General features: G+C 40.8%; 1 protein-coding gene across 3 annotated transcripts in view; it reads right to left on the bottom strand.

Annotated features, from left to right (window-relative positions):
- LOC147201283 (low-density lipoprotein receptor-related protein 1-like) overlaps window positions 1-10467 on the bottom strand; it is a 104063-nt gene extending 93596 nt beyond the window's left edge. For 2 of the 3 annotated variants that reach the window (XM_086118744.1, XM_086118746.1), the window contains exon 1: window positions 9930-10448. In XM_086118744.1, coding sequence (XP_085974870.1) covers window positions 9930-10026 — 97 coding nt within the window. In that variant the 5' untranslated portion in view covers window positions 10027-10448. Of the gene's footprint in view, window positions 1-9929 lie in introns of all 3 variants that reach the window. The other variant, XR_015101692.1, reaches the window with a different exon arrangement.
- Window positions 10468-25978: the final 15511 nt, after the last annotated feature.

Below are 25978 nucleotides of genomic sequence, written 5' to 3'. Positions count from 1 at the left end.
TTATCTGTTTTTTTGTAAACATTATTTAAAGAAAAACTGGTCCTTTATTCTTCCGTAATCTCTTTGAGGTGTGTTCAGGTGTCAAATGTGTCTTTACGAGAAGCGTCAGTGCAGAGGAGGCTAAACAGCAAATTGAGAAGTGGATAAACTTTAAGTCCAAGTTGGGAGTGGTGGTGGTTAGCGGAGGGGGGAGGGGGGAGGGGGGGCATAAGAGCTTGAATGGGATACTGAGATGAGATGGAGGGATTTCACACATGCTACCAATGAGCAGCCCGTTTGTTTACCAAGGTCGAAGCTACTTTTGGTTCATCTCCATTTGGGCTGCATCAAATACGCACATCCTCCGCTCGCCCCCACCACCGCGGCCTACGAGATGAGTTCAGTCTGGTTGTGAGGAAGCGTCTTCTCCGAAGTCAAACACCACCCTCTCCTCTCGCCACAGCTCCATTTCCTCACACCCACAACGCGGCTATTAGTAAGTTGGACGTCTGACTTTGGAGATCAGCCGGGGCACTCCGAAGTTGCAGCAGACATTGAGACTACACACCGTCGACAGGGCTTCACGTCCACGGTTCAAAGTCGACTGTCATATTACATAAGGCAACCCGCCTTCAACCTAGATGGCCCTCATTCATACGGCTTTGAGAAGGACAGTGTGCACCAGCTCCAGGGGGCCGGATTTGTTCCTGACCCTTTTCCTTGACCTCCATATTAAAGCAAAAAGGAAGGAGAATTTCCCCGCAGGGACTAGTTAAGTAGCGGCAAACTTGATCTGATCTGTCAGTCTATTATATGAATATGAAAGAGAACAGAGTTCCCTCTTGAGCATATAGAGGACGATCTCCGGTATGCTGCGAATTCACACCCGGGAGGGGAATTTGCTTGTTTTAAAATATTATTTTAATGGAGTGAGGTCATTTCTCTATGAATGTTATGAACCAGCGTTTCCATGCCAGTGTCATATTAATCATGCTGAGTAAAATAACGCCTTCCGAAGTTACAGCCAGGATGAAGCTAAACTTCCCATGATACAGTCAACAATCCATTTTCTACAATGCTATCCTCGCAAATGAGACGGAACCTATCCCAGCTGACTTCGAGTAAGAAGCAGTCACATCCTGGACCGTTCTCCAGCCAATCTCACTGTCAACAATCAACTCGACTCGTACATCGTCAACCTAAGTTGTCATTTTTGTCTAGATAAATATAACGAAAGTTAAGTCCAAGGAAACAACCATTGTGGTCTTCGTCCTTTCTGGACTCGGGATTTATTCCGCCTTGTGTATTGAGAATGATGAAAAAAAAAGTCAGGGCACCCAAAAAAGAATAATAAAAGCCACCAGGTGGGCGTGTTGGCTGAGGTAATTGCATAGCGTGGTTATTCAAAACATTTACAGACTCTTGCAATGTCTACTGGGGTTAAAACGTCGCTGAGTTTAGTCTACTGAAGATAGGACGTACTTTCACTACCAAAACATTGAGTTTCTCAAGGAGAGACTATAATCCAGTCATCTTAAATTTACTGTTCATTACAATTTCACAAGTATTTGAGGGGAAGGAGATAAATAACGTGATCCGACTTTGCCCTTTCTGAGAGGCACAAATGACACAGCTGCTCATAAATATCTTTAAAGGCATTGTAAGGAATCAAAAGCAACTAATGACTGTAATATGTCCCCTGAAAATATGTCACACATTTTATTTGTACTTTTTTTCCCCCTCAAAAACAATGTTCTACAACTGGCAATCTTTAAGGTTCTTTTTGAGGGCCAAAATTCGGCAAAGGTAGATTCTGGACTGTTTTGCTGCAGTCGACCACCTCTTCATCCTCCACCACAACATAGGCATAAACATATCGAAGGTTTTCCAATGGGAGAGAGCAGAAGAGCATGGGGGAGAAAAACTTTTCCAATTTGCAATGTTACATGTAACGAGCCCCAGCTGTGCCTGTTAAATAAACCATTTCAACAGAGTTTGGAGGAACTGTGCGGGCTGCAAAAATGATTGAAGAGCTTGCGGATTGCAAATGAGGATTGATATGGAACTTGCAATGGATGGAAGTTGACTGGTTTAAGACATTTACATACTCAGAAGCCCTATTTGCACAAGAAGAACATATTTCGGTTTGACTGACACTGTCAAAGAGGTATTTATTTAACTGTTTTTGAAGTTTGCAGTGGTCTGTTGCACAGGTAAGTAATTCTCACTGTAGACTTCGATGATAGATTCCTAAACATATTGCTACATTATTGACATCTGACAGTGCCAATCTAAATGGAACATTATTAACTCATTCACTCCCAAAGACGTTTTTAAACGTCTTTTCAGACTTGGTCTAGAATTGGCTGGTACTGACTGAGTTTTTAAAAGCTGGATTTTTGAGACATCTCATGTCTTGGATCCCATTAAATTGTGCAAATGTACTGAATGGCGTGGCCATTTCTTTTTTTGTTGTTGTTTATAGGATGTATGATTCTCTCCGAATGTTTAAAACTGCTTTTTTGAAGTTGTACACAGCAGAATGATGCTGCTGAAAGTCAAAGTCCGGTGTGGATGTAGGCCTAAATTGTGACAATGTTCTTCTTCTTTGAATGAGTTAAGCCTGAATCAACAGCACCTCTGCTGGTTGCAACCATGTAGTGCACTCCATTTTGCCTCACGGCGCAAGGAAACAATGAATCCCACACATTCAACGATCAATTAAGCGATTGCAACACGTATCTCTTATGTGTCTAGATAGGTTTGTGTAACAAAAACACTGGAGGAGACCGAACGTCAACAATGCCTTTGTGTGTGACGTTGGTTGCCAAGGGAATTGGGATTTTTTTTACAGGTCAGCTCTGAGCACAGAGTTGACCAAAATAAGCCTTAATGGCGCTGAAAGGCACAACCTCTTAACCAAGCAGAGTAATCACAAGTGAACTTCATTAAGAACAACTTGGATGTGATTTCAGTGCGTCTCAACCCCAAAGCTGTAATCAACCGAGACAGATATTTGCGTTGGAACTCCGAGGAAGAAGACTTTGGTGTCTTTAACTTGCACATGAGGATTACATCAAATTCAGTGGGAGAGAGTAAGGATGCGAAAAGTAAGAGAACCCCAAGGTGTGATCCTCAATTATCAACAGAGTCAGTTTAGACAAATCCCTCTGCCACGCTGCCGCCACAAGAGCACGCGCTGTACATAGCTGCCTAGGGAGAAGAATGACAATCAAGCCTACTTAGTATGCCGCTGAAGGGAGACATTAAAGAAGATTATATAAAATTATTCTGTGCCTTTTCATAAGACCAGTCATAGTGCGTGTGAAGCAGGAGCGCCACAGAACAGGCCGAGATTCTCCAGAATGTTCTTTCACGCTCACCACCCATGCGCCAAAGCAACCGCAGCACCTCGTTGCTGTTTCTTCACCAACGTCACTAGATGAAGAGAGAAACCGAAGAATTTGTTCATTTTGCAAATGTCATTTTCACTCAAGCCAAGTACAATGTAGTGGTTCTCAAACTTTTGCCATAATAAACCCTGTTTTAATTTCACCCTGAACACATTCCAAAACTTTTTAATGGAAAAAAAAATATCCCTTGATGTGCATACCCTCACTTTTGTTGAACAACAACACTGTCACCGAAAAAAAAAAAACCTTGCCCAAAAAGCCATATTTCACAAAATACATGCTGCAGTTAGTCAAAGTAAATTAAAAGAAAATAATCCTTATTTAATTTTTTTTTAAAAAGCAACAAATCTAGCCACTTTTTGTGTGTGTGTAATTAGAAACCTCTGGAGACTGCGAGTTCCTTCGGATTTCTTTCATTTAGCCATATACACTCCTTATTCCCTCCTATTTGTATACAAGCAATTAAAAGTTTCCATTCCTCCCCTTTAAGACCACAAACAAGTTGAGAAACAAGAGAATCTCCGTTTGTTGGAAGGAGCCAAATAATGGATTTCATTTTATCTCACTTGTCTCAAGACACAATTGGTCAAAAATCAGTTCCTCACAATTAACAACCAATCAAGCAATTATTCAAACTACGCCTGCCAATGCAGTTGTTGGAACTGCATTGCCTCACACTGAAACTTGGTCCTGACATTTCAATGGCATGACTTAACTCCACAGGCAAAGTAACACAAACACATCACACTGCGGTACTAGCGTGACACCGCCACAAAATATGTGAAAACAATCCCCAACTTCAATGTTCCATTCCGACATATAATACGTAGAAGAAGAGGAAGAGGAAAAAAGAACAACATCAACAAAAACAACTTTTATCAGGGTTGTTGAATTGTTTCATCCTGTCAGATGTGTCTGCTTCAATTTGCCTTCCAAGGACTGAATGTTCAACTCCAAATAGCAACACTCTGCTTACAGACACACACAATTGCCACTGAAAATATGGCAAGAGAAAATCCCAGCAACGAGTAAAAAGGACGACAACGAATGAACGAGATGTGTGGGCTGGAGCTTAAAATAGAACAATTTTTATCTACTGGTGGAACCATTTAAATTGTCTATAAGGGGGAAGGATTCACCTCTTAACAATGAAGTAACAGGCGAGATCACTGCCTGGAGATCGTTTTATACATTAATGGTCAGAGTAAATGAATGCAATTAGTAACCGAGGAGGACTAAGGAGCAAAATTACAGACGCAGTACATGTACCGTTGTATGTCTGTTCTTAATTGTCTTTCTGTCTGTCCTCGCACAAGCCTGGCTCTGTCCGACTGCATCTCCAAAAAAATATCACAAAACACACACTCAGGGATGGAGAATTCAGTCATTTGTGAAAGTTATGAATATCCAATTTTTTGACAAGGTTTGGTCATTCATTTGCACAGCATTTTGAAAATGTGGATGATTCAACAAAGTCTGCCTACTCAATGTCAGAGAGTTGTGTGTCATTTGTACAGCGTTTTACAGCGTTTCCCAAATAACTTGCTTTGGACAATCAATATTAAAAATGATCACAACCACGAAAGATGATCACAAAAGATGCCCACAATGTCTTAAATTATTTAAATCAAACTGTACATGGCACAATGTTCGCATTCTGTCAGGCTTTCCAAGTGGAACAGACATCTAGGCGGTGAAAGATGACAACAACGGGAGGTGAGTATGCTACAGGACCCATAAAGAAGAAAAATGTCCCTGCCGCCATTCGGGCGTATTTGGGTCCAGATGATAAAACAGAGCCTGACAACAAAGCAGAGGCCATTCGTCTTTGGAAAGCTGCCACCTAAAAAGCCAAGACATTACGCAGCTTCTGTGCTCCAATTCAAGAGCTGCATCAAAAGAAAATGAAGCTGAAGTACATTATACAGCACTCAGATGGCTTTTCTGATATTTTACCTTATTCAAATACCGTACATGAGATGGGTGAAAAATCAGAAACACCATTCAATGTGACACAGTGCAATTCTGCATCACTTATATAACCATGTTGTTCAATGAATACTTGTCTGAAAATGTCAATCCAAAGCGAGCCTCTTTATCTCTGTAAAAGCATAATATTCCCCTCTGATATTGAATCTTACTGATATCTAATGAATTCACCAGTGAGTTTTATATTGTATATCCATTCATTCGGCCATTTTCTATACCACATATCCTCATTAGGGTTGCAGGCGAGCTGGAGCAGATCTCAAAAGACATTTCAACTGTTCTTTCCATTTGGACGACCATAAAGAGCTTCATCCATTTTGTATACGTCAATCAATACTTCTCACAGCAAATAAAAGGTCAAGACTGAGCTAGTTCTTTGGGAATATACTTAAACGTGGTCTTTTGCTTTTTTTTAAAGAGACCAAAGTTCATTTTAGGAGGGGCCAGCTGTCAATAAGCTAAAAAGATAAACACTCCCATTATTCACCTAAATCAGAACCCCCCCCCCCCACCCCCCAAAGAGATACACCTAATCTCATAACAAAAACGTAACCGGTATTATTAAACTCAACTGCTATCTTAAATCCGTTAGCTCTCCTTTAAACTTGGAGTCCATGTTTTCCTCACTTGAAACAAGTCAGTTAAGCTAACAAATGGCTTGCAGCGGTACACACTCTTGTGAAGAAATCGATTTACAACATTTTCCATTAAGTACAACCGCGCTGAACCGCTTTAATGAAGTATGTATTAAATATGTATGCGTGGAGGTACGATGAATGCTTGTGTAATGTAGCATTTTACAGTGATAAAAAAATATTACATCCATGGTTTACAAGAAACATGAAGCAACACTGGGGACAGCTTTAATCTCAAGCTTAAACTGTGAAGAATTTGATGATACATCTCAGCCTGAAAGTATCAGCGTAATAATGTGGCTGGATTCCAATGAGCTTTGCTTGTTATTTTTCCTCAGAAAATCCACTGACCAAAGTACCGGATTATATACCGCCAGGCAATGCAAAGCAGCTACTTTACGGCGTTGCATGAGCTATCTAACTGCAGAACAAGCTGAAATATGCACAGCTCATAATCTATTTTCCACATGTACTTTCAATTTGAGTGAGCAAGACTAAGCTGGCAAATGCACTCCGTTTGCGATATTGCTTTGACTTGTCAGGAAACGGCCAAATGTCAAACTTTTGGCCACGTGGTAGCATCGTGATGTTGGCCTCACCCTGCTGATCCTCTAACTAAATATTACAATTGAGGCCACGTGGTGGAGATGAATATTAGGTTCTTTAGCAAGGAACACGGATATTAAAGCGGAAAAAGAAAGAGCAAATGTAAATAAAATAATACTTTTTGCTGTGTAAAATAACATAAGCAAGTAGACAAAACTCAGAGGGTGTTTTTGCAACGGTATTGTTTTGTACAGTGAAGCAATGTGAATTCCTCCATTAGGGCCTTTTTCACTCAGCCCCCAATTAGCAGAGTTTTTTGGAACAATCTGAGACTGTTCGCCGAGGTCTCCTCGGCGAAACAAAGAGCAGTTTAGACCCAATTAAACCAAGGGCTTGCTGGTGACCTGGGGCCTGGCTACCGTACTAAGAGTCTTTGGCGGTCCGGCACATGGCAAAACAGCTCTTTGCAAGTCAGAAATGGCATTTATTTATTTATTTTTAATTCCACGAATAAATCCTCCGAAACAGATTTGTCACGTTTGGGAAAAAGTTAAAGTGGCAATGCTTTAAAAGGGGCTAGTATTAAGCTGATGTGAAATAATGAATCAACATAATGGGACATTTCACAATGCTGTCTTTCAAAAAAAAAACAAACAAAAAAAAAAAACTCTCAATATTTTAGTCACGGTGACCTTAAACAAACCGCAATGATTATTCAAGCTGACAACCAACCACACAAGGATGACTCACCAAATAAGAGGGATGACACTAACACCAAAAATATGAATCCACCGCACATAGCCATGTGATAATAACTTAGTGAACTCATCATTTAGAATTCAAATTGTTGTGCGGAATGATTGGTGATTGTTAAAGACTACTTCAATCCATCACAGATATGTTTGAAATAATTTTGCTATCTTAGCTGTATGAGAGGAAAAAATGTGTTTTTGTCATCAGTTTTGACAAAACAGTCCAATCATGCATAACTCACCATGTAATAAGACTCATTCAAAAAATAAACAAGATAAGTGAGAAAAAGAGAGGACTGAAGCTGCGTGGTTGAGTAAAAAAGTTAGCACTATTGCAAGGGAAGTTAGCACCTCAGTATCAGTGCAACTTTGGCAACTTTGTTTACATTTTTATTTTTTGGGGCCACAGGTTCGACTGTCTTTCTATCTGCTCTCATTATTACAAATTCAATGTTAAAACAGTTGCTTTGAAACATATTCATCTTCACATAAACATTCACCATTTGTTGGAAGTTTTTTTTTCAAAAAATGAATTTCAAAATGATATTCAAAGCATTTTGACATTAGGCACATTGTCCTGTACAACTGCTATTAAAAAAAAAACAGATGAACAAATCGTTTATTTTCCTTATAGTCAAAGAGGTATTGCCAATACTTGTAAAAATGGGATTGCTCAGCTTGTCGCAGACTTGTTGGTGGTTGCAGGCTATACTCAAGATGGTAATCGAGCTAGATTTTGTCAAGTGCAACGACATGACTTCAAAGGTTTTTGGCTGGACGATGAATCCTATAAACTCCAGCTTTTCATTTAAAACAGACAAGCCTTCAAAGAACTCAAGAATTTTGTGATATATCACATGCAAATGCACATTTGCTTTAGAAGAACTTTGTATTTATTAAAAGGTTGAATGAAGAGGTAGCTGCATGTTAATAACAATAAACTCTCCTTTCCAACTGAACAGAATCGAACAAATTGACCGTTTCCTCCGCTAGCACACTGAGGTGTGCGTGAGTAGGATTGGGACCCTTTAATGGTTTCCAGAGGTTTTTCCAGACTGTGAAGGTGTGCAAGGTCAGTTGTGGGAAGAAGGGAGGGTTGTGTTTGAGCCTGAAGATGACAACACAAAAGTCATAATGGTTCCAATGTAAAATCTATTATTTGGCCTCCTAAAAATCTCAGTGGACGAGACATTCCTCAAACGATTTCAAACCAGCAGATGCGAAAAATGGCATTCCATAAATTCACCATATGGAAAAGCTAATCCAGAAACCTAAATCTGGTTGACATCGGTGGTTGTCAAATGTTCTGGGTCGAGGCCAGGATAGAAATGTTTCCAAGGACCCCCTCAACTCCACCCCTCAAAACAAAACCACAACTTCATTTTCTTAATATGCTTATTCACTTTTGCGGATTAGTGGTTTAGAGACTGGAGGGATGCAAGAATGAAACGTGCCTTTTGTTTTAACAAATTAATTTTTAAAAATCCTGCAGGGTTAGAGAGGGTGGCAGTAATGCGCCAAAAGTATTTGCTAACTGCTGAAGAAGAAGAAGAAGAAGAAGATCTAGTAGTCATACCAACTAATGTGTAACGTATTGCTAGTTTGGCAGGTGGCTTCCACCACAACAGGAAATTCCTATTTACAGCACCAAAAGGGGCTATAACCAACCAGGATTCTCCCTGAGGCCACAATGTGATGCAGGATTCCAGTTAAGGTATGCCATTTCAAACTAAAAAGAAAAACTATTCCAAAGTTAGAATCAGAAATTTCAAATGGAGACATTTTAAATGCGTTACTCGTTCATCGCCATCAACAAAATTAGGGAACGGACCTTAATATTACAAGTCGTGCCTTAGTAAAAGTTACTGGACCAGCCAAGATATTTAAAAAAAAGTGTGATTGATAGTCTGAAAACCTTTAAATTGGGCCAATAGTGTGAAAAGTGTTTCATTGAGCCAGGAAGGAGTCATTCATTTAGCATGTTTATTTTATGAGTCAATCAATGATCATATGTAAGTGTACACCTGTTTTCAACAGGCTGACAATTTATCATAAATTAGTTTGCGGACCACCAAGGGTCCAGGGACCCCAGTTTGAGAACCACTGGTATACTGTGTGTCCATAAAAACCCATGTTACAACTATGGACTCGGCAAACCAGTCTTAATAAAAAGAAGGTAGAAAGGAGTCATTGAAAGAGATATCTTTGGCAGCAACGTTTCAAGAAGGTTCATCCAAAACAGGGACCTCAGATTGCTCAAAACTTTGAGGAAAAAGAATTGATTGCAAACTATGTTTCCCCCCACTTTGAGACCAAAGCTTTCAAGACATGCCATCAGTCACTGGCATTAAAAATGTACACATGTGGTGCGTTAAGCGCTACCTAAAAGCAAAGAGCTCCTGGGGCCTGTGCTATCATTTTCTCAATGAATGTCAGTGTGACTGTGCCTCCTCTCGCAGGAGAAGGCTGACTGTGACACTGCAATATTCACATGTGGGCCAAACAAAAGACCCATTTTAACTGTTGCATGAACCTGGGGCAAGCATTCGAGCACAAAGAGTAAAAAACAAAAACAAAGCAGCAGGTGAAATGCAATGCATTTCAAGACCGCTTACCATCAACAGCCCTGGATGGTGAGACGACTTCGGAGCTGTGCAACATTCCCAAGACGAGCAATCCTGCTGCCAGCACGTTGGCAGCCGTGCGCAACATTGTTGTGGTCTATCCGGAGAGAATATTAGTCATCAATCGCCCCTTGGAGCTGTCACGCTGGTTTGGTTGCAGACAAGCGAGAAGATGCTCCTCGCCGGGCATCCACCGCCGCTGCGAGCGAAACGGCGCGCTGGGTGTCAAGGCTCAAGGCTTCCGGCTCGGTCTTCTCCCAGTCAGCCCGGGCTGCCTCGGGGCTCCCCGGATGCATGGACTGCCCGGCCACCCTCTCGAAGGCTAGCGGGCGCAGCTAGCCTGGTTTTTGAGCTCGAACCGGAGCCGCTGATCGTGCAACTCGTCCAGGCGTGAGTGGTGGTGAGGCGGAAGGTTGTGCTCTTAGTTCCGGCGGAGGAGGCGAGAGGAGTGCATCAAGAGTAGAAGGGTGAGCTCACTTACCCAGTCGCCTCTGGCCACAGATTGACTAGCTGGAGGTTCCAAGCGCCGTCAACCAGCGGTCTGATGAGTGACGTCAGCTGGCCCTCCTCCTCCTCCTCCTCCTCCTCCTCCTTCTCCCTCTCCTACTCCCCAACTCGCCACCTGTTTAATTAATCTCTTCTCCATGTTTTGTTCAAATTGTATATTGCTTGTTATCGTAGAGGAAGAAGCTTTACGGTAAATTTCCGTAAAGTTCCCGGTAATTTTCCATGGGGACTTAAACTAGGTAATTTTGGAAAGGCATCATATTCAAACTTACATACGAAGATGTAAATATAAACGATGAAATATGTTAAGCAACACAATTAAAAGGTCAACATATTTACTTGTAGGCAAAGCTTTCTCGACAGATGTTGAGCAATCCTTCATTGAATAACAAAAACATGACTGTTGAGTGAAATTACCCTTCACTCCCCTCCACTCAACTCCATTCAAAAAATGTTGAACTCCTCATCCATCAAATTAGTAGATCAATTCGTCCATATAATCAGAAAATCCTAGAGTAATTTGATTAATCAAATTGGATTTACTTCCCCCATGTTCCTTACAAAGAGCCAAATATTAAATTTAGTAAGTGATGCCCATTATTTACAATTAATTTCCATAAATTCCCGTTAACTTTCCAACTGTGGAAATTTCTGGAATTTTGCAACTTGTGGCCCAAAAGTCTTCATATTTATTATCATTATCATCATAATTATGTCGTAGTAGTTACACTTTTATCTTTCCCTGTTTTCAACTCATTTCTACCAGTGTCGAAATGTTCAGCTCTGTGAATTTATTCAAATGATAACAATTACATAATCATTTTTACATTTTCAACTCACAAAGAACAAGGGGTAGGACTAGATGTTTTTTTTACTTCTTCATACTTCCTTTGAACGTGCAAATTGTGCTGAATGATGACTATTTGTTTTTCCTGGTCAAGTTTGTTTTTTTACTTCCTTTTACTTCCTGCCAAAATGCCTGTAATCTATTTATATGTTCAATAAACAAACAAACAAACAAGAACATCCAGAATGTCAAATATTCAATGAATTATGCAGCAACTGAGTTGAGCATCAGCTGTCACAGAAAGTGCAGTTACGTACAGTGTTGACTTTAAATACGTAGTCATCACATTATCATGGTGATGATGATGATGGCGATGATGATGATTAAGGAGTCTCTTGGCTTGCACAAAGAATCTCTCAGTGCAGTGTTTTACTTTGCGAACCTTTATTGCGTGAATGGACATGCTGTACTTTAAATCGGAAAAATTTCATGGCACATCACCAAACTAAAATGTCCAACATACATAGACTGTAGGAATCTCACAAATGTACCTCCTCTGTGTAAAATCTGGGCCTTTTTATTTGAACACAACGCTATTGTTCTGTTGTTTGTATGAATGTCATACGCAGGTTAAATGTACCGTCTGCTATCTACAGGGAAGAGCATTTAATTGATCTCCTGGTTATTATACATGGCGTAGACTGATGAGCAAAGATACATTATTTGTAGGGGGAAAAAGATAATTTACTGACGAATTCAGTCTAAGTCTAAGGTGATCACTGACTGCACATTTTAGGAATCACTGGTCTAGTGGTCCTTTATTTCACACTCCTGAAGTACTTATGTGAGGTACGTAGCGTGAAAACAGTGTTCTGTTGCTATGTATTGTCCTCGGTGATGATGCAAGACCTTCTGATGACCTTGATTTTAGGGGCTGTTCGAGAGATGTGCCATATGGTTTTATCACACGCCAGAGAGACTTCCATCCCATTTCCCACTGTACCTCTGTAAAAGTTTCTAGCAAAATGTTACTCCATTTTGGTTGGCATGGAAAACGTTCTCGGTTTCGCCAGAAAGTGCACTGCCAATTGCGCTTTTTAAGTTGCAATGTGTCGTCAGTGTGTACAATAATGCCTTCTCACATATACTAATTTTGTAACCACTAACCAAGTTATTTTGATATAATTTGAATAATCATAGCCGATCATGCAGCAGTGATTCGTAATCAGAAATAAAATATTATTTATTTGCCCTATATTAAAACGCTTTAGAGTTTGTCACCTGAATGCTTTGTGTTGGAAGGTTTACACTCTCCAAAAGAGATATTGCATACAGTTAGTTAGCAAAGTAGCCCTTTATAAGAACCGCATATGCCAGTCTAAATTAGCTCTAAATTGAAACGGATGCTCCTATCAGATCAAATTAAGACAGGTTATGATAATAATGATGCAAAAATAACAAAATCAGGCCATATTATGATTATATCAATGATTATTCAACATTAAATGAGTGCCATATAAAGGGCAGGGATGTAAGGTTACCAACAAAAATTCAAGTAAAACTGGTGAGACAAAAATATTCAATACCAAAAAGAATTGTGATTTATATATATTAGCTATCTATCTATTTTTTTTAATAAAAGCGCGTAACTTTGAAACAGTGTTGACACAATAGCTTATTAGAAGTTATTTAATATTGGTACAGGCTAAAAGTGCCCGTCGGCGCAAAATCAGTGAGAAGCTTTCCAACAGTGACACCTACAGGTTTTACAATGTCAATGTTGAGAGGAACAAAGGGTTCTTTCTTTGTGTCAGCGGGGTGGAGAGGAATGGTTATTACTGTAACTCACCACCAAAATGACTGTGACTTTTTGGTCTCCAGCCCACCACTTTACCGTGGCCAGTAATTCTATCACACAAAGAGAATTTTCACTTTCTCGTCACATTCTTGACTTTTTTTTAGAGACTGGCTTGCTTATTTTAGCACTTTCATTGGCGTTTGCAAATGTGGTCATGCCAGATGTTTTTGCCCAGTCTGACAGTACTCAAACAGAAATGCAGTGGTCGAGACGGGAAATCTACATTTACACTTTGTACAATGGAAACATACTGATGAAATAAATTTAATCTTAGAATAAAGGAATCTGTACTGTGGGTTCTCTTTAAGACTGCCTCCATTTTATTGATCTGATCTCAATAATGTTTCATTGTATTGAGTGTGGGGCGGCCCGGTAGTTCGTCTCTGTGTGCCCTGTGATTGGCTGGCAACTGATTCAGGGTGTCCCCCGCCTACTGCCCGGAGACGGCTGGGATAGGCTCCAGCACCCCCCGCGACCCTAGTGAGGATCAAGCGGTTCGGAAAATGGATGGATGGATGTATTGAGTGTACTACCTCATGTCTCACTCACCAAATGCTGATTTCAAGTTGAATGAGGCCAATCATCAAAAAGAAAATGTTTGTGTCCTTTTATTTCAATTACAGGATCCAGTTACGACGCTTCTCTTTTTACAAGTATTTCTTTGTTTGAACCTGAGCCACAGCAGCCAATATTTTTAAGGGTTTATTACAATTCACCAGCAGATGGAAGCAAAACCCAAGCCGTACTCAATAAGAACAGTCGAACGTCTACAAAAAGGTGTCAAGCAGCTATTGGCAGTGTCTTTGTTGCTGAAAATGTAAAACCATTTGGTATGCACATCCAAAAAGAAGTCGAAAGCCCTCTATTTGCCATCAGGCCACTTCGAAAAGTCTAGAAATTATTTTTGCAGAAGCAAAATACAAACAAGTGGATGGTAACAGAAGAAAAAAAAACACCAAATGAAAATCCAGAATACAAAAACATGTTTTTATATCTCTCATGAAGAATGTGAATGTAAAAATGGGATGTTTACAACAATGAACAAAACACTGGGAATGCCTAAGAACAGCCAAGATAGATTAGTCACCTAAAATGGCTCCAATGTGATGGCAACACTTTCTTTGACTGATGAAAGAGGAAAGTATGATGGATAAAAAGAACAGCGCATATGCCAAAGCATCCTCTTATGTGTCAAACATTGTGGACACCATGCAAAAACCCTCCCATTTTCTGGAGTCAGATTCTTAGGACAGATGGAAACCATTCATAGTCATCAAAAAAAAAAAAACTTCACCTTTGCTATTGAGGAATTGAATGGCATGTATAAAATGGTCAAAATGGAAACTATTACATTCCAGAATATATATTTTTGGTCACAAAAGACATTACACTACACTGTGATATTGCTTATTCATGTCCCATTTGTGTCTCTTTCAAGGATGAACTACAGACACAAAGGAGGGTGAGACCAGCATACCCACTAACTTTATATGGTAGGATTGGACAAGATAAAGTGGATTGTTAAGAATCCTGTCAAGCGTGTGGAATTAATTGTTGATTAATCATGTAATGAACCAGTTGACGATTAATGAGGTGTACTGCCTCGCTGAGACAAGACTCGCAGCACTTGTTTTCTGTTTAAGACGTACAACAGTTTGTGAGTTACATGAAGTTTTAGGAGCATGAACGGAAATTTCCACTGTGGCACAATTCCCCAACCAGCATTATTCTGCTCGAAATGGCAATAGCATGGAAAGAGAAGTTCAGAACAACAAGAGCGAGTATCCCATCACAGTGGGGGTATTTTTTTTTGGGGAGGGGGGGAAAAAAATCAGCATAAAATAATCCCAAAAAATGCAGAAAAATTTGCATCCCTATTTTACCATACCATTAAATATGCCTTCTTATTCATTTTTGAGCTGATTTATCTTTCATGAGTAGCTGCAGTGTATTGATTTGTGCCTCTGCAGCATCATGTTGTAACATGATACTTTTATCAGAGGGGAATAGCTCGGTGCCCTTTTCCGCATCTCATACAGATACTGCAGTCCCCCCCTCCTCCCCCGCTAAAAAAAAAACAGTTTGTTACGCAGACCAACATACAGAATGACTGAATTATGTTTTTTCAGAGATAACTTAAAGCAGCATTTGTGTTCGAATTAACAACACTGTTACTATTCACTTAGCAGAAGTGTGAATTGACTGGGTAAAGCCGTGTCCTACTACTGACTGACATTCTAAAAACAAAGGTACGATATTCCCATTGGGAAATCATAGGCGGGGAAAAGTGGTCATGTTGAATTGTGTAGTATTGGTAGCCTACTCTACTGGGCCACTTGTCCAGGATGAGAAAGCGAAAACACGATTTGTCTGGTTTATGTCATGACTGGGGCAAGTATTTCATCTGTCATTCTCTCATCCATGATGCACCTCCACCCCCTTTGCTGCTGCGGTGATAGAAGCCAGGAACATGCAAAAGATCATGCAACATGTTGTTTCACCCCTCGCAGCTTTACTGTCAACCTCTATGGTGTTTAAGAAAAACTCATTCACAGGAAAATACTCTGACAGTTACTTTGTCCACCCCCCTCCACCCCAATACCCCCACCCTAACTAACTGGAGCCAACATATCCACAAGTGCGCCTGCTGTATGCAAGCACATGCATAAATCTCTAAATGGCCTCATGATTTGGAGCAACACAATCGCTCATGTTCTACACTCTCCCTTTCTCCCGCCCTTCCCTGCTCCTCCCCTGCTTTGCCTCCAAGCCAGATGGATTATCTCATCAATCAAAGTTCCTGGAATCACATCCTGTGTGCGCGCGCGTCCCACCGACGCAGTTACTCTCTCATGCACCGCAGTCATTTTGTAAGGAATGCACACTAACTCTGGAAAATGACTTTTTTTCTTTTTTCTTTTTTTTTTTACTATTCATACCTATCCATCTGCTCATTGTGAAGGTGGGAGGGACTCACACAGGAATCCACTAATCTTACACCAGCACGAAAGTCTGCACTTTGACTAGACTGCAATTTGAATGTTAACGGCAGGAATGACTCAGATTAAAAAATAATCAGGAAAATAAAGGAATCAAGGTAGTTTGGAAAGAAAGAGGCGGAGCCAATACAGTAAAACCTCAAAAGGCCGCAATGTAACGGCAAACAAATTTTTCCTTCGACTTTTTGTCAACGCTTGTACAATACAATACATCGTTATTTATATAGCGCTTTCACAACAGCTGCAGCTGAAACAAAGCGCTTCACAGAAGAGTTAACAGGGACCATCCTCTGCAAGGCTTTTTCAGCGAAGGGGATTGTGAGAAACAAAACAAAAGAATATTCAGTACATTTTCCCACATTTGTTTTGGAAATTTCGTTATGTTCAAATGAAAACTTTTGGACCATTCATCACCAAATGAACACCATACCAACACTGAAGACTAGTAGTGGCAGCATCATGCTTTCAGGCCATATTTTTTCAGATGGAACGGAGGCCGTTGACACAGAGGAGGCAATTATGAGAAATAATTGAATAAATAATAACATCCGGAAAACCCTACTAGAACGTCTGACCAGTTTTGCCATTAATCAGAGGCTTTTTAAAAATAGTGTCAGTTGTTTGCTGCTGACTCCCATTTCCATCAGTTTGAACGTAATTGGTGAATTCTGAACAAAGCCACACTCCAATTATAAGAGGGCGTGCACACTTATGCATCTCAGGTGTTTATTTTCTCCTCGCCTCTCAAAAGGTGTTTTTTTCCCATTTGCATTAAAGAAGTTATTGTTTACACTAATGGTGGAGAAGATTTGAAATGATCGGTCTCATTTTTCCATATTAAAAAAAACCTAGCATTTGAACAGGAAGGTGTTTTTTCAAGTTTAAAACATTTGCTTTACACCTACCGTAGCTTTTTTTGTTCAACATACTCATTAACTGTGGTTAACATATTATTATGACTGTTAAAAACTTTGAGAAATATTACTCAAAACAGTCTGTAATGTTTGTTGTGTTTTGTCATGGTGATGACCATGGAACTGATTAACCATATCTCCTTTACCGGTAATAGGATTATTTCAAAGGCGATGGCATTCAACCTCAGAGACTCCACCCCGTCCTTCATACAGAGGCCAAAGCTAGAAATAATTTATAGGAGAGCGTTTTGACGAGTATGTATGCGGTTGAAGGAAAGTAGCCATTGTTAGCCTCTCGACATCTTCTTTCAGGATTGGCTTATGTTTTCGGTGGGGTTGGAAAGTCAAATTTGTCCTTTGTCTTAATGAGACAAGAATAGCTACGTCGGAAATGTCACCATTGCAGTTTGGAGATTTTTGACCCCCCCCCCCCCCCCACACACACACACACACACACCACCACTCCTTTGTAGTCAACACAGTCATGGCAGGAAGCTTCACTATGTTTCCCTGTTGCACTCTAGTCTCCCCATCTTCTTCTTCCTTGAAGCCAGCAATTATGCAGCGGGATATGCTGATAACACCTAAAGAATTCCAGGCATGCACAAACAGCCCATCCCCCATCCGCTTAGCTTCTCCCTCTCTCCCCTTTGCCTGCCCTTGCCCCCCTTCCCCCCACCCTTTCGCCGGGCTTTTCTTTCTGCCTCCTCAAATCCACTGCTCATGTTACTTCCAGTTAGACTTCAAAGATTGTTGAAACTCAAAAGGATTATTTTGAGGAAAGTTTGCTTTTGGGATTCTCTGTTTCAGGACGAGAATTGTCACGGTCTTTATAAAATACAATGCGGGAGAATTATTCCGCCAAATAATTAAGAAGGCAAACTTACAGAATAAAATGTATTTCTTGAGCAATGCCAAAGGGAACAAAGGCAGCTCACGTCGCTCACTAAGCATTAGATCATAATTTGCAAAATGCAGCCATGATTAGAATGTTTTTCCTTTGAAGACAAGGCTTCAGTCTTGCCATAGGCCAGACAATTGAAGAAAACGGGAGAATGTTGGCACATGACCTCAAATGCTAATATTTGCCAGAAATTCCTGCAACTCCATCAGTGTTGCTATCTGCTTCTTGGCAGCCTCCCTGACCAATTTTCTTCTTATTTTTGCAGCAGTTTGGGAGTACCGTCTGTTCTTGGCAATGTGACTATTATGACATATTTCCTTATATGGATGATGACTGTCTTCACTGTGTTCCTCATGTCTTGAAAGTTCTTTTATAGCTTTCCCCTGACTGATACCTTTGAGCAATGAAATCTGTCAGCTGCTGAGATCTCTGGGTTGTGGTGTAAGACGTCATTACAAAAATGTCTGGGGAGGGAGGAAAAAGACTCGAACAGGTGAACTTTATTTGTGGTTAATCAGAGACACTTAAAATGGCGACAGTTGTGTGCTCACTTCCATTTAACATGAGCTTGAATTTATGATTGGGTAATTCTGAATGTATCATTTCCAGTTATGAGGGTATGCACACTTGTGCAACAACTTTATCTGAATTGTTTACTGGATATTTATTACACCTCTTGAAAATGTTTCAGGGATTTTTACTGATGTGGTGTACAAAGTTTTTGAATTATTTAATTTGGTCTCTTTTTTTATTTTTTGCATGACAAAGACCTAGCATTTGAACAGGGGTGTGTAGACTTTTTAAATACTTCAATGTGAAGAATGGCATTTACATGGCAAGTTGTGGTTCAACTTTTAGGTTATCTGTCTGCCGCAACATTACTCCAGTTTACTTTGGCTCTTAACCAAGAATTCATATGCCTCGATTACATTTGAACTCAGCACACAAGTTAACACAACACTTGCGTAGCTGTATATCATGTTCAAGTGCTGTTTGTCTGCAGTTTATTTCATGCTTTACTTTTTACCATTCATGAACTCAACAAAACTTCACACTAGAAACAGTTTACTTATGCCTGTCACACACACATGTGCATATACTGTATGTGTACATAAGAGATGTACGATTCTCCTTCAAGACCAAACCACCCCAAACTTCCTCTTTCACACTCGCCTACCAAAACACATTCCAGCCACAGGGAAGGCTTGAGTGATCGTGTGTGTGTGTGTGTGTGTGTGTGTGTGTGTGTGTGTGTGTGTGTGTGTGTGTGTGTGTGGTCTGGTGGGCAGACATGTAACCTGACTACTCTGGTGTGAAGCCAGCGCATCCATCACTTTATCGGTGTACTGCTGGCACACATTTTAAATGCGCCATACTTACTACATGGGAGTGGCAAATTGCACCTCTCCAGTGACTCAGCTGCAGATGTTTCCTCTTCAAATGCAACTTTGATTTAAATATTAAAATACCTTGAAACAAAAGCAGATGTTTGGAATTTGGAACAGTTTGGGATGCTTCGTGGAACAGATTTGGGAATTTTGTCATATAATGGGCGGTGGAGTGGGGGGGTTAAACTCTGTGGTCTGCTCATGATTAATTTTATTCTTTTACTTTTACTTTTATATCCCAGTGAAATTGGTGCGCACCACTTAAACCAGGGTGGTGGGGATGATGCCTTGCTCAATAGCACGTTGACAGTAGCCAGTAGGCAGGCATGTGTGTTGCCATTTTTTAAAAAACTTTTTTGTTCATTGTAGTTTGGAGTAGTCTCCTCCTACTCTGAAGCCCAAATCTAAATTCTGACAGAGTGAGCTATTGCCACTTGTATAACAGTTAATTCAAACGTGACATAAAACAAGGCTTTACAATATTTATGTCAGTGGCAGTTTAAGCCCAGAACAGAGAAATTCCTGTGGAAAACATGATTTTGTCCGGCACCCGGAAGGTCCCAGACAGAATCGGACCCAGGAAAGTGGATCGAACAAAAATATTAATTGACAAAAAAAACAGGCACAAGGCTGACAAAGTACAAATAATGTTGCAGGACAACAAGCCAGGAATAATGCAAAGAAAACAAAAGGTGCTTACACAAGGCAAGGAAAAAACACAAGTGAAAATAGCTTGAATGAATGAATGAATACTTTCTTGTCATTGCACACTTGTTACAACGAGATTTTGCAGGAGCCTCCACCCGCAAGTGTATCGTGAAATCTAAAAATATAAAAACAAAAATTATATAAATACATTGCACTCCCCTAGACTTACACACAATCACATACACGTTTAAAATTTGATATTCAAAGTTATGGAATGGATTTTTTAAAAAATTGTGACGATACACTGTTCAAGGAGGGTTAAAGTAGGTTGTTCTTGCAAAATATATGAATTTGTATGAATTAGGCACTGCGATTGGCTGGCAACTGATTCAGGGTGTCCCCCGCCTACTGCCCGAAGACAGCTGGGATAGGCTCCAGCACCCCCCGCGACCCTAGTGAGGATCAAGCGGTTCGGAAAATGGATGGATGGATGGATGAATTAGGCATTGACATGAGAATATGTAAAATATTCGGCACTAATTAAGGTACAGTCAAAGTTGTCTTACAAAATTATATGAATCAGGCATTAACATGACAGTATGTGGACTATTTCAGACCTAATTGAAAATACAATCAGCGATATCATGAGGTACATAGTAAAATTGCACTCTCAAGTAAAATTGCTTGTAACAAAAGTACAAGAAATACCAAACCGCGTGGAGAACTAACTGTGGATACGCTTAAACGCACCAAGAACTACTTGCTTGTATAACGAAGAACATCAGCAAAGGCAAAGAGCCCAAAAATTTTTTTTTTTAAAAACAGAGAAAAAATAAATCAAGACAAGAGCTAAAAACGGAACGAGAGCAAGAGAGCATCTGGGCGAAATGCACAAAGGTGAAATTATCCGACAGCGTCACGTGGCTCCATGAAGTCCTTAAATAGTCTCAATAATTGTGATGATAGACAGGTGCGCATCAGGAAAACCGATAACGCCTCTGCCACCTGCTAGACACTAACAGAACATGATCATGACAGATTTGAAAGTAGAACAACTTGGAAATTAGCTCGTGCCTCAGAATGATTTGTGTTTGACTTTGGAAGTTCAATTATATAAACTTTTTATCAAAGTTTAAAAAAAAAGTAAACTAGTTCTCCCCATCTTATTTTTATTCCTGCACCATTGAAGTCTGTTTTCTTTCATGCTCTTTCCACTCATTTGACCTTGAACCCCAGCTTGACAGTCTCATCAGCCACATGTGAACTTGTTGAACCCTTCCACACCAGTTTTATTCAATTTACATGCGCACACACCCAAGCTTCCCTTCCTCCCACCCATACAACAGTTCACTTTGATCACCAAGGTTCCCGCCCACTGAATTGACGCTTTGTGCGACCTTTCCTGTGCATACACTTTTGTCCTTATGGTTGACGGTCTCGAAATGTGGGAGGTGAAATTCTGTTGCCTTTTCGATCAGATGGATTGAATCTCAGAGACACCATTTCAATATCCATTTCAACAAGGACAATACAACTATGTTCAACAACCAAAACTATGAAGCAACAATTGCTTGACACACATACACATAGAGCATCTTTATCTCAACGATAATAAGATTCCCAGACCAGAAGTCTCAGTTTGGAGGGGGTGCGGTTACATAGCAACGGGCCTGTTGATGTGCAAACAACGTTGCTGTCAAAGAGGCCGGTTGCGCTTGACTTACTTATAGGTTGTGCTCAGTGCAACAATGAAACACACATACACACACACACACACACACACACACACACACACACACACACACACACACACACACGCGCGCACATCCTGCTTTATTGAAGGAATCATGAGCCAACAAAAACTGCTTACACCGCCAAATTGTGCTGATCAAACACTGCATTTTTTTCCTTAAACTGTTCGAATAGTGGCCATGGTGCGGGGTGTGGACACGGAAATGTGCTCATCAGCAGGTTGGGTAGGAACATGCAGCATAGGCTGCCAGTGGGTTCTTTATGAAAGCTATAAATCGGTGGTGAAGAATGGTTTAAATGTTTTTGGAGTGAGGTTATTCACTGTTTCTGTAAACTCTGGATTGGTTATGTTCCTTTGTGATGTCAAAGACTGTACATCAAATTTAAGGTGTAAAAAAAGGGTTACGGGGCTTAGCGTCATGCCCACCATTGAGCTAATTTAAGCGTAAAAGCATCGTTTCTCATGTCATATATCCTATTCATATGGCGCTGTCATGATGTCATAAAACTTTCTATAATGTGAGGCAGATGGAACGTATGATTATTTTAAAGTGCTTTCTGGATAAAACCTGCAGTGATTCTTTGCAAGGCATTGAATTAATTGCCTTGTGGTGATTCATTTGAATGCCACTGCATTTGAGGAATCAGGTTTCAGCCGCCATCTGCCCAGGGATTCATCTCCTGGCCGATCTGGAGCAACAGGAGAAAGTGAAAAGACATTTTAAATATAGAAGTAAAAGTATATCCAAGAGTCTCTGACAAAACAAGCTTGAATACGATGGGAAAGGTGACATTAGGACATTCACGCGCCAACGCTAAGTCTTTTAGCTTTAGTACTCTGTGCGTGTGTGCGTGCATGCGTGCGTGCGTGTGTGTGTGTGTGTGTATGTGTGTCTGGCGTTTAACCGTGACCTTCACAGGAACTACAGTGCATCATTAGAGTTGGCACCAGATGCACTCGACTCAACCCACCACATTTTCCCCCCTCAAAAACTTTGTTGACTGATTCTTTTCATGGTAAATGTGTAATGCGAGTGAAAAATAAAACACCATTCCAAGACTCCCAATTTATTCACATTTTAAAATCATTTGACCAAAGGGAAATGCAATGGTGCCTTGAGATACAAGTGACTCATCGAGCCAGCATTTGGCCAATTTGAGATACTACCGCTCCTCAAAACAGGAGCATATTAGCTAGACAAAAATAAGGGGGTAGTTCTTGATCCTTTGAGTATTTTGACAAAAACACATCTAATTGTGAAGCTGGAGTCTTTCTGCTTGAAATGTGAATGCTCTTCACTTCCAGTCAGTTTACGAATGTTCTGGTCTAGGCTAGTCTTGTCACGAAAAGTGAGGGGGAAAAATGTTTACATGTGTAATCTATCACACTTTTAATATGTTTTAAGATCCCATGAGGTGTTTCACTGGCTCCGTGTTTTGACTTCCGCAAAGAAATGCTTTGTATCCCATTTGCGCTGTAAAATGAATTGTTCACAGAAGTAGGAACAGCAGCTGGTTCACTTAAGGTGACAGGAGATGGAATCATGTGAGTGACCTTTGGCTATCAGTTGCTCTCATTCGCTGCACAACAGTGTGGATGACAAGTTAGATCATTGTCCTACTTCAGTGACACACAAACGTGCATATTTCTGTTGAACCTAACGAGACATATAGTCTAGTTACATCTCCCTTTTGGGGTTATGAACAGTATCCATAGCACAGGCAGACATGGACAATATTACTGTGGATGTTGTTTGTAGTGGTGTATAACTGCACCAAATGGCTGCGATGAGAATGTGTCCTTGGGTGGCTTGTTTTTTTTTTTGTATGGATATGCATATGCATGCATATTTATGTAAAGAAATGATATGGTGACAGTGAATTCAGCATCCATGACTTTGGCTGTCAAATGTCTGCAAATGCTGGTGATCAGAATAAACAAATTTTTCATTTTTACATTTTTTTTCTACTCAGTGGGTAACTCACGGCATAGTGGTACACTCGCCCGGCTTCGGTGGAAGCAGTGTGAGTTCATTTCCCACTCAGTGATGGTATGAATATGAGTGTGACTGCTTGCCTGTCTCTAGATGTTCCCTGAGATTGACAGGCAACCAGTCCAGGGTGTAGTCTGCCTTTTGCCCAAAGTCAGTTGGCATTGCCTCCATCTTATTCTGAAAAGAAAATGGATGCATGGGTTGATGGATGGATGGGTAATTAATCCTTCAAGGGGAAATTCAACTCGCAGTGAATTGTGCTGCACATGAAGAGATCACGCATATGCAGGCATGCAAGGAGAGATGTCAGAGTGAATGAGGCACACAAGCAGTGCTGCAACTGGGGAGAGAGGTTTGGTGCTCAAGGGGATCGTAGTCTGAAATCAAACCTGCATCTCTATTCAGTATTCACGCTCACGTTCACATCTGTGGACAATTTAGAGTCTTTAATTGACCCAAACATGGTTTTGCAATGTGGGAGTTAGGGGAGGCAGAGCCTCACCTGCATGTGAAGAGTAAAAAAAAAAAAAAAAAAAAAAAAAAAAAAAAAAAAATCAATTAATGTTTCCAAAAAATTATTTTCTATTTTAGTTCTCCAGCCTGACAAAAAATCTTATTGCATCATACCCTCTCAAACTGAGCCATACCATATTGAATTGAATCGTTAATCCCACTGAGTCGGACCAAATTCAATTGTTCTACTTTCAAATCGAACTGTTCTCGAATCAGTTGACACCCCAAATATTGAAAACCATATCAAATCATCTTTTGTGTAAAGATGCATACCCATACCCTCAGCCTAAAATAAGCAGCAAGAGCTTGAACTTTTTCCATCTGTACCGCCTAATGTACTGGGCTCCGTTACACCATTTTTGGGGCACCAAAATGAGTCTTAGTGTGATTCAGGTACCTTGGTTACCATAAATATTTGAAGCATCCTTTCTGCTTCGAGTATTTGCATGAACTGTCGGCGAGAAGAAGTAAAGCAGGACCTGTTCATACTTTGTATGACAGGAACATACCGCCAATGCAGCAAGAAGGCCAACATCAAAATCCATACCTTCCCAAATACCAAATAATATTTGGACATCAATACAGTTTCATTTTGAGGTTGTTCTTGGTAGTGTGTCACGGCATAAAGGTTGACTTGACTCATATTCCAGACTGTGTTTGGGGCATTTGTATTGCCAACACAAACTGCTGCTAATACATATAGGCCTATATAGCTGTAGGATTACTTTTCAAGGCATCCCGGTGTTTGAGTGGTTAGCGCGTCGACCTCACAGTTCAGAGGTACCGTTCGATTCCAGCTCCGGCCTGTGTGGAAATTGCATGTTCTCCCCGTGCCTGCGTGGGTTTTCTCCGGGTACTCCAGTTTCCTCCCACATTCCAAAAACATGCATGGCAGGCTGATTGAACACTCTAAATTGTCCCTATGAGTGTGAGCGTGGATGGTTGTTCCCCTCTGTGTGCCCTGCGATTGGCTGGCAACCAGTTCAGGGTGTCCCCCGCCTACTGCCCGAAGATGGCTGGGATAGGCTCCAGCACCTCCCGCGAGGATAAAGCGGATTGGAAAATGGATGGAAGGATTACTTTTCAAAGGCCATAGATGTACATACTGTAACTCAGCACACTTTGATGCTGATAGCCTGACACAGTTGCCATTCCTACTCATCACTTTTGACAGTTGCCATTCCTACTCATCACTTTTGACAGTTGCCATTCCAACTCATCACTTTTGAACAAGCCAGATTTACTCAACTGTGTTGTTTTAGCCGACAAAATCGCTACTAAGGTTCTGACGTCACTTCATCTCAGCCCAAACCCTATACAAACTCAATTTTGAGCTTCCAAACAGTTTGTGTGAAACAGTGTGCCCTGGAGCACATTTCCAGAGGCACCCATGATGAGGGAACAGGGCTTTTAGTGGCAACGAGCTCCAACGTTCATTTTCTCGGTCTCTCAACATTTTTTTGACTGATCTGATTTAGAAAGGAAATAATGCAAGAAAATCTGCAAAATAAAATCGGTAAATCCCCAATAGATTAAGTTATGGTTCCAAATGAAAACCCCGCGATAGAGTAAAGCCGCAATAACCGAACTGCGAAGTAGCGGGGGAACACTGTAATCCCACCGTGAGCGGCAGAGGACCACCTGGAGCCGTGCGAAGGAGACCGCCGGGATCAGCATTGCCCTCCCCTCACCCAGCTCGGCCCTCCCCTGCTCTCCTCTCCCCTCCTCCGATCGTGTCCCGTAACAGCAGCACCACTCGCAGTCAAGCAGCGGGAC

This window comes from Hippocampus guttulatus, chromosome 8 (genome assembly GCF_054856545.1).
Source record: "Hippocampus guttulatus isolate MCC_2025c chromosome 8, RoL_Hgut_1.0, whole genome shotgun sequence".
Classification (NCBI taxonomy): domain Eukaryota; kingdom Metazoa; phylum Chordata; class Actinopteri; order Syngnathiformes; family Syngnathidae; genus Hippocampus; species Hippocampus guttulatus.
The sequence above is the reverse complement of the archived record's forward strand: the minus strand, read 5'-3'. Positions and strand labels throughout refer to the sequence as shown.